This window comes from Octopus sinensis, linkage group LG1, assembly GCF_006345805.1.
Source record: "Octopus sinensis linkage group LG1, ASM634580v1, whole genome shotgun sequence".
NCBI lineage: Eukaryota > Metazoa > Mollusca > Cephalopoda > Octopoda > Octopodidae > Octopus > Octopus sinensis.
Genome location: NC_042997.1, coordinates 23,251,331 through 23,264,914, shown reverse-complemented (window position 1 = coordinate 23,264,914; position 13,584 = coordinate 23,251,331). Strand labels below are relative to the sequence as shown.

General features: G+C 35.9%; 1 protein-coding gene across 2 annotated transcripts in view; it reads left to right on the top strand.

The window, feature by feature from the left end:
• Window positions 1-8,397: 8,397 nt before the first annotated feature.
• Window positions 8,398-13,584, top strand: part of LOC115212923 (PX domain-containing protein kinase-like protein) — a 60,718-nt gene continuing 55,531 nt past the window's right edge. Inside the window, exon 1 of one of the 2 annotated variants that reach the window (XM_029781752.2) lies at window positions 8,398-8,770. In XM_029781752.2, coding sequence (XP_029637612.1) covers window positions 8,672-8,770 — 99 coding nt within the window. In that variant the 5' untranslated portion in view covers window positions 8,398-8,671. The remainder of the gene's footprint in view (window positions 8,771-13,584) is intronic. The other variant, XM_029781761.2, reaches the window with a different exon arrangement.

The window sequence follows — 13,584 nt, the reverse complement described above, 5'->3', positions numbered from 1 at the left end:
ATATGCTTACAATCGTTGTCAATTGCAATCAAATTCTGAAAAACAATAGTCTCTGTATTACAATGAATGTAATATTGATATACCTCAATTTTTTAATTAAATAAATATACTAAGATATGGATAAAAGATGAGAAACATGATTATAAGTGATAAAAATATCATAAGATTATATATATTTGAACAAGATAAGGTGAAATGTTTGACATGACATGCTTATAGATAAGTTAGTGTCAAATATAGCTCAATTACTAATATTATCTTAATAATATTGGAAAGTAATGGAGACAAATCTGAACGTGTTTTGGTATTATTGGACCTCCTCAGCAAAACAAAATAACTCGTAGTTGTCAAAGTAGTAATGAGAGAATTATTTTTATAAAATACTCAGAGAAGGGGTGAAACAGTGCTAATGATATTTGTAGGCTCTACCAGGCTGCTTAATGTACTACCAAGGGAAAATATAAACCAGTATGAGAATTCCAAAGGGTTGAAGTGCTAGGGTGGAAAGAAGTAGGGAACTGAATTATGTAGAGTTTGAAAGGTGTAACATAATAAATAAGGATAAAGGGAAGGGGAGAGGTGTATATATGGAGAGGACATGTGGCTAGCTCATTTGAAAGAATAGATATCATTGTATAGTAATATTGAGCTTATTGTATACAGTGCTCAGATGCACTACAACTCAGCAGAAAAGGGTAAAAAAGGGAACTGAAAGCAGCAATAAATCAAGTAAAGAAAAAACAGCAACAAAAGCCAAAAGTGCATGCACAATACACATAGTAACCCCACCGTTAAGTGAACAGTAAAAAGAGCCACGAAGAGATACAGCAAGAACAGTATTGGCAAACTTCAGTGAGCATTAAATCTTTGAAGGATTCAGCTTTTTTAACTGCTAACATCTCATACAGGTAGTTTATTCCATACTTAGACAGAGTGAAAAAAATGTTCCTAAAGTTATGGCTGCTGCATTGTGTTTTTATTTTATAAGTGTGTCTATGAATAGTAGAGGAATAAAATTAAAAAAGGCAGCCAAGTTTCTTATTGGAAGGATGGTCCATAATCCAGTGGGCTTTTTAAAAGCTGACTGCTATATATTGGGTCATCACATAAATAATGCATTTTTTACCAATTGCATGAACTAAAAGTTGGAGGGGGACAGGATAAACTACCTGTATCAACTTGCTATAAAAGCAGGTAGTAATTTTCCCTTGTCTTTATTCTTAAATGCTAGTTTTGAAGATTGCAGTTTGATTTTAACAGTTAATTTTTCAAAGCTATAATGGAAGTGACAAAGGAGTATATTCAGCAGATTTTGCTTTAAGAGTTCAATAAAGGCAACAATGCAATGGAATGTGCAAAGAATATTAATGCAGTATATGGGGATTGGACAATAAGCATAAACCAGTGTCAATGGTGATTCCAGAAATTCCGAGCTGGAAACTACTGCCTAGAAGATGGGCCTCATTCTGGAAGAGTTGTAGAGCTCAACGGGGACATCCTGCATACTCTAGGTGAACAAAATCTCATCATAATTGTTGAGGAACTAGCAGTGAAGCTTGGATTTCATCATTCAATCATTCATTGACACCTGTGGGCTGTCGGAAAAGTCAGCAAATTGAGTCAATGGGTTGCTCACAAACTTTCTGAGTCTAATCACACGCAGAGAGTGAATGTGTGCTCTTCTTTGCTGTCATGTCTCATGAATGAACCTTTTTTGGATCAAATAGCAACTGGTGATGAGAAATGGGTTCTCTATAAAAATGCCAAGTGCCAAAGACAGTGGGCAGGGAAAAGAGAAACACTGGCACTCCAGGCTAAAGAAGGTCTTCACTCACATAAGGTGTTATTATCTGTTTGGTGGGATATGAAAGTTTTAGTCCACTTTGAACTTTTAAACCTAAACCAAATGATAACAAATGAGATCTACTGTGAGCAACTTAAGTGGCTTACGTCAGTTCCAGAAGAAAAACGACTATCTTTGTTTTCAAGGTGAAAGGTGTTTTTCCATCAGGATAAGGCTCAGTCACATACAGCGAGGATGACATTCCAAAGGTTGGAGCAGTTTGAATGGGAAACGATGCCTCACCCACCATGTTCGCCAGACATTGCCTCAATTATCAGTTATTCCACACTTTTCAAAAATATGAATTCTGTAGATGAGGTCAAAACAGTACTGGAGGAGTATTTTTCACCACGGACAAGTGAATTTTGGAAAAGAGGCCTTGAAAGTCTACCAGACATTGTGGAAAATGAGGAGAGTATATTTTGAATTTAAAAAAAACTTTGTTTATCTTAATTTTGAAAAATAAAAGTATAAAAAATGCATTATTTATGGGATGACCCAATATATTGAAGTTTTAGTGTGTCGATATCTGAGATATGCTGACTGAAAGAAGATATTTATTGTACATGTCTAGACATCTTCCAATAGATCAACATTCTGGACAAAGAGGGAAATTACAGACAGGAGATGCAAATTATCAATGTATATATATAGCTTTAATATCTTACTGAGGGATGCTAAAACAATTTCAACTTTTCTTGACAGTTTTAGAAATGTGGTTCATCTAACACAGATCTTTGTTGACAATAATGCTAAGGCTACATTCACTAGCAGACTCCTTAAGTATGGTGTTGTGAAGGAAATAGGTAAATTTCAGATTTTTTCCTTCCAAAATGTATAATAGTGCATTTGTCTACAGTCAGCTTGAGTTGTCAGTTAGCAATCCATTAATACACTGTGTCCAGGTCACATTGTAGGAAAGATTTTATAGTACATAGGAGCCATTCTTCAATAATAGAAGCAAAGGAAGAAAAAAATGCAAGTCATCTATGCCAGCAGGAAAAAAGACTAATCATCATCATCATCACCACCACTATCATCATCATCATCATCATTTTATATCTATATTACCGATGTCCTGCCTTTTGGTGCTTTCCTTTGTCATCTGCTTTGTAAAGATCAGAATCCTGGGATTAACTTCCACTACTTTTGCCCATATCTTCATTCTATGAAACAAAACAAATACAGATCCACATATGTGTCTATGGATTTGCTAGATATCATTGAGATGACTGGTATCAAGTACTCGTATAAATTGAAAAATTCTGCATCAGATAGGCGCAGGAGTGGCTGTGTGGTAAGTAGCTTGCTAACCAACCACATGGTTCCGGGTTCAGTCCCACTGCATGGCATCTTGGGCAAGTGTCTTCTGCTATAGCCCCGGGCCGACCAATGCCTTGTGAGTGGATTTGGTAGATGGAAACTGAAAGAAGCCTGTCGTATATATGTATATATATATATATATATGTATGTGTGTGTATGTGTTTGTGTGTCTGTGTTTGTCCCCCTAGCATTGCTTGACAACCGATGCTGGTGGGTTTATGTCACCGTCACTTAGCGGTTCGGCAAAAAGAGACTGATAGAATAAGTACTGGGCTTACAAAAGAATAAGTCCCGGGGTCGAGTTGCTCGATTAAAGGCGGCCACAAGCATGGCCACAGTCAAATGGCCACAGTCAAATGACTGAAACAAGTAAAAGAGTAAAAGAGAGTAAAAGAGAGAGATAGATACAAGATCCAACTCTTTTAGGCCATTTGAGATGATATCTTCTCAAATAAGTTTTAGTGGGGTTTTTTTCCCCTGTTTTTATTGATCAGTGTCGTTCATCATCATCATCATCATCAATCACATCCATATTGACAGAAGGCACACAGTACAAATAGCTATAAAATATATATACTCTTACACTTTTACTTGTTTCAGTCTTTTGACCGTGGCCATGCTGGAGCACCACCTTTAGTCGAGCAAATCGACCCCAGGACTTATTCTTTGTAAGCCTAGTACTTATTTTATTGATCTCTTTTGCCGAACTGCTAAGTTACGGGGACATAAACACACCAGCATCGGTTGTCAAGCGATGTTGCGGGGACAAACACAGACACACAAACATACACACACACACACACACACATATACATATATACGACGGGCTTCTTTCAGTTTCCGTCTACCAAATCCACTCACAATGCTTTGGTGGGCCTGAAGCTATAGTAGAAGACACTTGCCCAAGGTACCATGCAGTGGGAGTCAGCCCAGAACCATGTGGTTCGTAACCAAGCTACTTACCACACAGCCACTCCTATGCCTACACATATAATTATTACAATTGAAGAATGTAAGTTATTCTTAAAATACATTTGGGGTAAAACATTCTACAGAGCAGGAATTCAATTGAGTAATTTAGTACCAAAATGCAAGGACAATATATCTGTTGTCCACAAAACAAGATAACATTCTCAAAAGATGAGCAGAGTTAGGTGAATAATAGCCAAAATTATGACTGGTGTAAAGTATTAGAACTGATGTGACATTGTGGTAGAAGACCATGCTCATAGGTGTAACAAGATAGAGTAACATTTTTTTTAACATTATGAATGATAAGGTAAATATAGTTTAGTATAATCAGCATATAAAAGGCCTTGAATGGGAAAACATTTTGGGTTAATCCATATCTGTGTTTACCTCTGAAGTCTCTCAAGATAATATTCATGATAATGGTATAGTGGTGCTCAAGCAGACGAGGTTTACACAGAGTGAGTTAAAATACAGCTTTTGAATGCTTACAGAAACATATCTTCATGAGATAGGTAGTACAATAGTTGGTGTGGCAAAAACAGGTGAAATAAGACTAGTTTACATCTATGATCAACTTGGTAGTTAAATTTGATGTCAGTAAATAAACCAAAATCATAGGTCCTTATGTTTGTTTGAAACAATAAAAGAATAATTTTAAAAAATTCCAGTGTGACAGTTCTCCAACTGATTTATGAAAGAATAAATTGATAGTTTTCATAAATTGCTTGCTCTACAAACAAACCAAACCTTCATGGTATTTGTTTCAGCTTTCTGTCCTCCAAGTTCATATCCCTTCAAGGTCAACTTTGCTTTTACTCTTTCAGTGTTCAATAAGAAAAGTACACATCGGTCTAAAGCAGCAGATTGATGAAAATGTGAGAGCATCAGACCAAATGACATTCTTGTCTTTTGTGTTCTGAGTTCAAATACCACCAAGATCTACTTAGATGGTAAACTTAACCTCTTACTCTGATTAATTCCTTCTTCTCCTCCTCCTCCTCCTCCTCCTCCTCCTCCATCATCATCATCATCATCATCATCATCATCATCATCATCATCATCATCATCATCATCACCATCATCCATCACCACCACCACCACACCACCACCACCACCACCATCATCATCATCATCATCATCATCAACTGAGAATGTATGTCTGTCTGTCTGTGTGTTTCCCTAAAACTTGAGAACTGCACGACCAATTTCATTCAAATTTTACACATGCCTTACTTAGGGTCCATGTAGTTTCATGGGCAAAAAAAAAAGTTTAACTTCTTGCCTAAAGCAAGCCCATAGCAATATCATATCTTCTCCACTATTTTAGTATTACGTGTTAAAAGTGAAACAAAAACATATCTCTATTTTATGTCAGATACTTTCACTTTAACAATAAAAATAATAATAACAATTGAATTATAGGTAGTAAGTAATAATTAAAATCAAACTAAAGTATAAAATAATCGTAACATAACAAAAGTAAAAATAGCAATTGGTATAAAATTACATCAATGACTTTAACTTGAATAAGTGGTTTCACATGAATGGGAATAAATTAAAAATAAGATTAGCATGCAGAAATGGAATAGTCCAGATGGATAATAAAAAATTAAATTAAAGAAAAGACTATTGTGTATAAAGTATACAATGTAGAGAAGAAAGAAGATTTTTCACACCTGGAGGAAAGCACCATCGAAAAGTGTCTTGGTGGGACTATGAAAGATATCTAATCAGAGGCGGTAAATTCGCCACAATAGAAGCAAGGTTTGAGTCAACAGAGCGTGCAAGGGAGTACTCGACTCGAACTTGCAAAGTGGAAATATTTTATTTTTACTTTTATATCTGGGACGTAGGACGTCCTGGATGAAAATTAAAAATCCCCCCACCCCAGAAGTTGAGGTAGGCTGGATTGTAGCCACACTTCTATACAAGAGGGAGGACAAGATACAATTGATTGAAATTGCAAGAGACGGGCCTACAATTCCAGTCTGTTATATATTTTGAGTATCGTTATCACTAGCGATATCTAGATATAACTTTGTGTTTTGTATTTTATGTGTAGATGTATATATATATATATAGATGTACATGTAATATGTACACATATATACATGCACTAGCACTATAACCCGGCAACGACGGGTCATAATGCTAGTATGTATATATACACATGTATATATGAACTTATGAACTCACTTCTCATGTACTCTCTACCATTTCATTTATATTCATATCCTTGTACTTTGAGAATATGTGCTAACACATCACCACCATCGTTGTTGCTCACTCTTACTCTTGCTCTCTTTCTCTCTCTCCCTCTTTCTTTTTCCAGCTTTCTCTTTACCCAACTGGGGTAACCGTATATTTGTCCTCTACAGCAAAACACTTGTTTCTGTTCCTCTGTCATACACTAACCTCTCATCACCTGGCACAAAGCAGCCTCCTTCAATATCCCCACTCCCCATGAGGAGCTGTTGTCTTGGAAGTTACTTGGTGACCTGACTGACATTGATGCCACATGAAAAACACCTAGACCACACTGTAAAGTGGTTGGTGTTAGGAAGGGTATCCAGCCATAAAACCCATGCTCAAATATAGTGGAACTTAGTACAGTCTACTGACTTACCAGCTCCTGTCAAACCATCCAACCATGTCAGCATGGAAGACAGATGTTAAATTATGACAATGATGTGTGTGTGTGTGTGTGTGTATGTGCATGTGTATGTGTGTGTGTGTGTGTGTGTTGCTCTTTGTTACACATATCCCCAACTGCTTGATAACCAGTGTCAGTTTGTTTATTTCCCTGTAACTTGGCAGTTCAGCCAAAGAGACTGATAGGATAAGTACCCGACTGAAAAAAATTGTCAATGCTGAGGTCAATGTGTTTTCAACTAAAATCCTTCAAGGCAATGCCTGAGTGTGAGAACAATCTAGCGATTGGAAGTGAAAGATTAAAGATTCTCTCTTAAAGAAAAGATGCAGGCAGATAATATGACCCTAGATATATTATGTCTGAAAAAGATAAAAAGACTGGATGGTCACAGCTAGAATACCTTTAAATCATAAGCCTGCTTGATCAGAATTGTCTTGGGACTAAATATCAACTTCAGACTACTCTACCAACACGGGCATGAATATAGATTATCCTACTCAGAGTCAGGCAGCAGTGTCGAACTCCCTTGTTGACCAAGTGCCACGTATAAGAGGTAGTTTCACATACTAGTGTAGCTCATTCAATGGTGGTGCCCCAACATGGCTTCAGCTTTCAAGCTGAAACATTTTTAAGGATTTAAGGATTCTCTATACTTTTTCATTATTTATTTGTATTTCTGTATATGAATTTTACTTAGAGAGAAATATTGACTTGATCAAGCTGTTTAGGGTGGGGTATTTGGGGATTTTCCACTCCAACAAACAACTATTTTATTTCACAGATTTTTTTTTAAAAACCTGTTTACATTTTCATTACATTTGAAAAGCAGAATTTTGGTGTCATAACTTTATATTCAAAAAGTAATTCATGCAAAACGATGTTTTAAAATCCTGTTTTAAATTCTGTTAAATTTATATTTTATTTGTAACAGTAGGCATAGGAGTGGCTGTGTGGTAAGTAGCTTACTTATGAACCACATGGTTCGGAGTTCAGTCCCACTGTGTGGCACATTGGGCAAATGTCTTCTACAATAGCCACAGGCCAACCAAAGCCTCGTGAGTGGATTTGGTAGACGGAAACTGAAAGAAGCCCGTCGTGTGTGTGTGTGTGTGTTTCTGTGTTTGTCCACCATAATATCGCTTGACAACCGATGCTGGTGTGCTTACGTCCCCGTAACTTATCTGTTCGGCAAAAGAGACCGATAGAATAAGTAGTAGGCTTACAAAGAATAAGTCCTGGGTTCGATTTGCTCGACTAAATGCGGTGCTCCAGCATGGCCACAGTCAAATGACTGAAACAAGTAAAAGAGTAAAAGAGTAGAATATTATTATATTCCACTGTATTTTTGCTGCAGAAATATTTAAAGCATTTTGTAAGATTATTCCGTTCTTTTTTAACAAAAATTATTGTCATACACCAACAATATCAAAACAATGTAAATTTAGAAAGAAAGAAAAAAAAAGCACAGCACAACAGTAAATGAAATTACATTAAGAGAAATTGAACAAAAATGAGGGTGAAAAATAAAATAAAACAATGTCATTCAGATGAAAGTCTTTTGTGTAGATGGTTGTCATTATCTCGAGTACAGTACAAGCTTGCTGTATGTTTTTGTTTTGAATCCGGTGTCAACAAGATGACGACAACAATTGCAGCAGAGCTTGGATTGTCTTGGCATATACATTAACGCTATTTATTGTTCATTAACCCCCCACCTCCTTCATTAATTGTGATCATATTTTTATTGTTAATTATTTTCATTGTAAACTTACTGCTTGAAACAAAAAAACTTCGTGTCTGAGTAAAGTGTTATCTACCATAAAAATAGTATCGAGCCAGAAAAGCAGTTTTTTTTTTCGCATTCGCAGCACTGACGTGTTATGGCCGTGTTCGAGACCAATCACAGCAGTAAAGTTTTGGACGATACAATTCCTCTGACATGTGTCATTGAAAGTGCACAAAATGTTGGAAGCCACATTGTAAGTCTTTTGAGGAGAGTGCAAAAAAAAAAAAAAAAAAATGCCCTCTTTATTTTTTTATTCTTGTTCGAAAGAAAAAATCATACCTATTGCCTACAATAATGTTGTTTTTTTCTTTTTAAATTATCGTTTTTATAGATGAATAGTTTCTTCATTGCCTCTTGGTATATGGCTATGAAAAAAATAAAGCCTGCATCTTACATAGAATTGCTTATATGTGTAATGTGTGTGTTCTGTGTATATTCATTCGGACATTCAGATCCAGGTGACAGCTTACTTGGTTCAACGACTTCCTTAATTAGAAACCTTTCAAGAAGCTAGTTTGCAAGAGCATTTCTAAGGTATCTTCTGTATTTTCGTGCTTATATATTCCATATATATATATATATATATATATACATATACACAATGCCACTGGGTGTATGGTAAAAAAAATATTTTCTTGTATAACCCTCAGCAACGCCCACAATTATTCGACTTGTCTTCGTATGTTCAAATATACATATATCAAGGGTAGATTTTGAGTCGAAGCTGAATAAGTATTTTATTTAAAGAAATCTTTTATGTATGAATTTAATTTTATCCATCTTTTTCTTAATAAATAATAATAGTATCAGTCAACAGTTCTCACTTTAAAGCTCACATGTTTATGTTACGAGCCAATTTTTCCTGATCATAGTTAATGACAATATTTGATTCACCTGACTGAACATGGTGTTATTTTCCCGCTAAAGAAACTAATGAATAAGATCACTACATACGGAAACGAATGAAACCTACATGCAAACCTTTAAGGTAAAGAATATGTACACCACCCGTTTTCGGTGTAACAAAACCCCAAAACCCTAACTACCGGATATACGTATTTTTAACTTTCGCCCACTTTTACTTTCAAATCTTTCACTTACGACTAGAATGTAACTTTGTAGACTCGAAGAATACTTTAAATATCGCAAATCTTGGGAGATAGGGAACGTAAAACTGTGGTTTACTGTACTAGCAATAAAGTTCAGCATGTTCGATTAAAAAAGTAAACATCGTATTGTTTCTATCTTAGTAAGACACTTCAAGTGGTGGTTTTATTAATCCCTACAGAATCGTTGTACGCGTGTCATGTATGTTTCCTCCGAATTTAGCTTTCACTTTAAAACCCGTTATAAATTAATTCACCGTTTTCCCCCCGTCGTATTGAAATAATTTCATTAATTCCCCCATACTCCGATTTTCATTCATTGCGATGAAAAGAAGGGCGGAATTTTGGGATAAGCACTCCCACCGTAACGTGGATTTTTGTATTAATCTTCGTAGCTTGTAGTTCTGCAAAAGACAAAAATCGAAATTTTAATAATTTCCTTCTTTCATCGTTTCGGATCACGCATCCTGTGATAATTCTTTTATTTTTTATATTTTTTCGCTTTTTTGTCAGTTTTCGTAAATCATTTTTAATTTTAAAAGCGAAAGATTACGATTGTACGAGAGAAAAAAATCCGATATTCCGGATTTTGTGGTGTGAAAGAAATGTTTGTGAATACGTTCATTCATTCATTTTGCTTTTGCGTTATGGCCAATGAAATTTCGACACATTCAACTTTCCAACCGTGACCATCCTTTTCCTTCATCCCTAACGCCAATGTAAATTCTAACTGAGCCATAACCAATAATACCACATACATATAGATTGTGCTTAATTTTATTGAATATTACTTCAGCACGTCTGCAAAACCCCATTTTACTATCTGTTTTGAAAAATTGTTACTATTTGTTTTGAAAAATTTCGAACTTTCCAGTGTTTATAAAAGTAATGAGGACTAGATTAACAGTTTTACACATGTGCTCCACCCCGATTTTGTTTCCTCATAATTTTACGAACAACGAATATTTTAAAAATTTAGCTATTTTTTAATGAAATCTTATAAAAATACGCTTCATATGGTGTAGATTCTGATTATATCGGAATTTGTTTTGAAATATTTTTTTCTCAGGAAGCGGAAGAGTTGTTTTGGAAAATTCATGTGTCGGTTTGTTTCTTATAACTTTCTGAAAAATGGGTATTTTTTTAAAATGAAATTTTTCTACAAATACAAGATTTATGTAGTAGATATAGTGTTGTGTGTTTGTGTAAATTCTGATATAATCGGAATCTACTCCACCTGAAGCGTATTTGGAAAATAAAAAAATACACTTTTTTTCCGGAAATTATGAGGAAACAAAGTCAAGGGGAGCACGTGTGTAGATATGTCCATGCATAAATACGTATGCACGTAAGTACCAGTCAAGTACTGGGGTTGATGTAATCAACTAGCCCCCTCCCTCAAAATTTCAGTCCTTGTGCCTATTATTATTAAGGTGGCGAACTGGCAGAATCGTTAGCACGCCGGTTAGAATTCTTAGCGACATTTCGTTCATCTTCAATATCTGAGTTCAGATTCTACTAAGATCGACTTTGCCTTTCATCTTTTCGGGCTCGAAAAACTAAGTACCGGGAAACACTGGAGTCAATGTAATCGACTAGTCCCCTTCACTCCACATTTCAGGTTTATTATTATTATTATTGAGTGAGAGAGCAGTGCATGCCATCAAAGTGACACTGGGGTAAAATATACGAAGCCCAGTATACCCATCATGACTACTCTTCTGATAAGGGTACACAAGGCACATGCATCACAACCATATGTGTGCGACATGGTGATCTCATATCAAGGTAAACAGCACATTACCTTGCAGGTGGGGCCCAGTTAGAATTTTCTGGTTGAGTAACCCATCCTGCTCAAAAGGTACCTGAATAAGGGTTGTTTAAGGATGTTGAATGAAACAACCAGAGATGAATTATTCAAACCCTAAAGAATCCCTCTCAACACATGGCTATGATGCTCCCCAACTACTACTGCTCATGATCAGAGATGCACATATTGTCAGCCACTAAGGGACATGCTCAACTGGTTAAGGTCAATCAACTGACAAGCAAATCTGTGGTATTGAGCAGAATATTTGCTATAGCCCATCTTTTATACTAAGACAAAACAATGATGTACATGATAACACTTCCAATCAGTTAAGATCGGAAGCCATGAGAGCCAGTGCCTGGTACTGCATCGGGGCATTTATTATCATTTTATTATTATTATTATCATCATTATTATTATTATTATTAAGGCAACGAGCTGGCAGAATTGTTAACATGCCAGATAAAATGCTTAGCAGCATTTTATCTGTCTTTACATTATGAGTTCAAATTCCTCTGAGATGAACTTTGCCTTTCGTCTTTTCTTGGTTGATAAAATAAGTATTGATTCAGCACTGGGGTCGATGTAATCAACTCATTCCTTTCTCTGAACTTGCTGGTCTTCTGTCAAAATTTGATATCATTATTATTAAATTACAAAATTCTCATGTCAGCTACTTTACCAATTGGTTTCATACTGAGAGTTGAGATAACTCTGGCAATCTTCAGAAAATGCCGAAAAGAATAATATGGTGTGGGGTCTTTGTCACAGGAGATCTGAAAGTGTCACATCTGGTCTGTGGGTTTGCCATAATTAACAGGAAAATTTCCAACCTATCTTTGAGTAGGGATATTTTTCATGCTTCAGCTCTATACTAGTTTTAAGAATAAGATTAGGTATATGCCTGTTCCTAAACCCAATAAGAGAAAATGCCACTTCATGGTTTACACTTCTATTTTCTATGAACTTAAAGTCTTGTGTAGGCTGAATCTTCCTGGGTTTAATTAATAAACACTGCCCCTAAACACAGATACAGGAAAATATTTAACAGACTCATCTTGACTGCATCTTTTAGCTATGCTCCTAGCATAAAAAGAATATTACCAGGTAGGTCCAAACCTGAAACAGATGTAATGTCCATATGTCCACTTAACTACCATTGCAATACCGAAATCATTGTGTATGAGTTGGAAGAGGCATCAAAGGAGCCCAATGAAGTGATGGATGTGTGAAAATATGTGGATGTGATTGGTCTTTCAGGACCAGATTCAACAACCCCCACTCCTTTTTAATATCTTAGAGAGATAAATGTTACATCTATAGTAAACCACATAAAGACATTGAAGAAAAATGCTTCACATTATGATATCTAGTAGAGGTTATTGGAAAAGTGTAAACCTTACTTTAACAGCAGTAGGAGATGCAGGCTCTGCTTGATTGAGAAAACGATCATACTAAAGAGCTTTCTCTATCTGGCTTGACCCCATTAGCACAGACCTTTCCCTAGCATACTGGCTAACTGCACTACGAATATAAACATTGGAGCACCCCATTAGTTACTCTGTAATGCCCAGCATGCTAACAATTCTTCCAGCTCGATGCCTTATTGTATCTATTAATAATATATCCACTCTATTAATTAATATATGAATGCTTGTTTTTGTTGACTCATGGATTTTAGATAACCATATATATATATATAGTTAATCCAAACATGAACAAAGAGAAAACACAACAATGCGAGGATGTGGAACAAGTATAGTGTTATTGGACGCTCAGGAAAGGAAAGAAAGGAGGATTTAACGTTTCAAGTGGAGCTCTTCGTCAGAAACATAGAAAAAGGAAAGGTCCAAATCTCTACTTAGGATTTCAGCAGCAGTTGGCTGTTCCCTTTAACTATCTGTAGAGTCACTACTACTTGGGGCTTGGTTGAGATTTAGGTAGACCAACTTACTGTATTAGTGATAGAGGTTGAGTTGTATAATATATCTACATATGATCTCTCACAAACATTATGTTCCTGAAAAGTCTTCAGCTGCTGTCACACTCCCCCACCTCTTCAATACCCTCCCACCTCTCTATCACACTCTA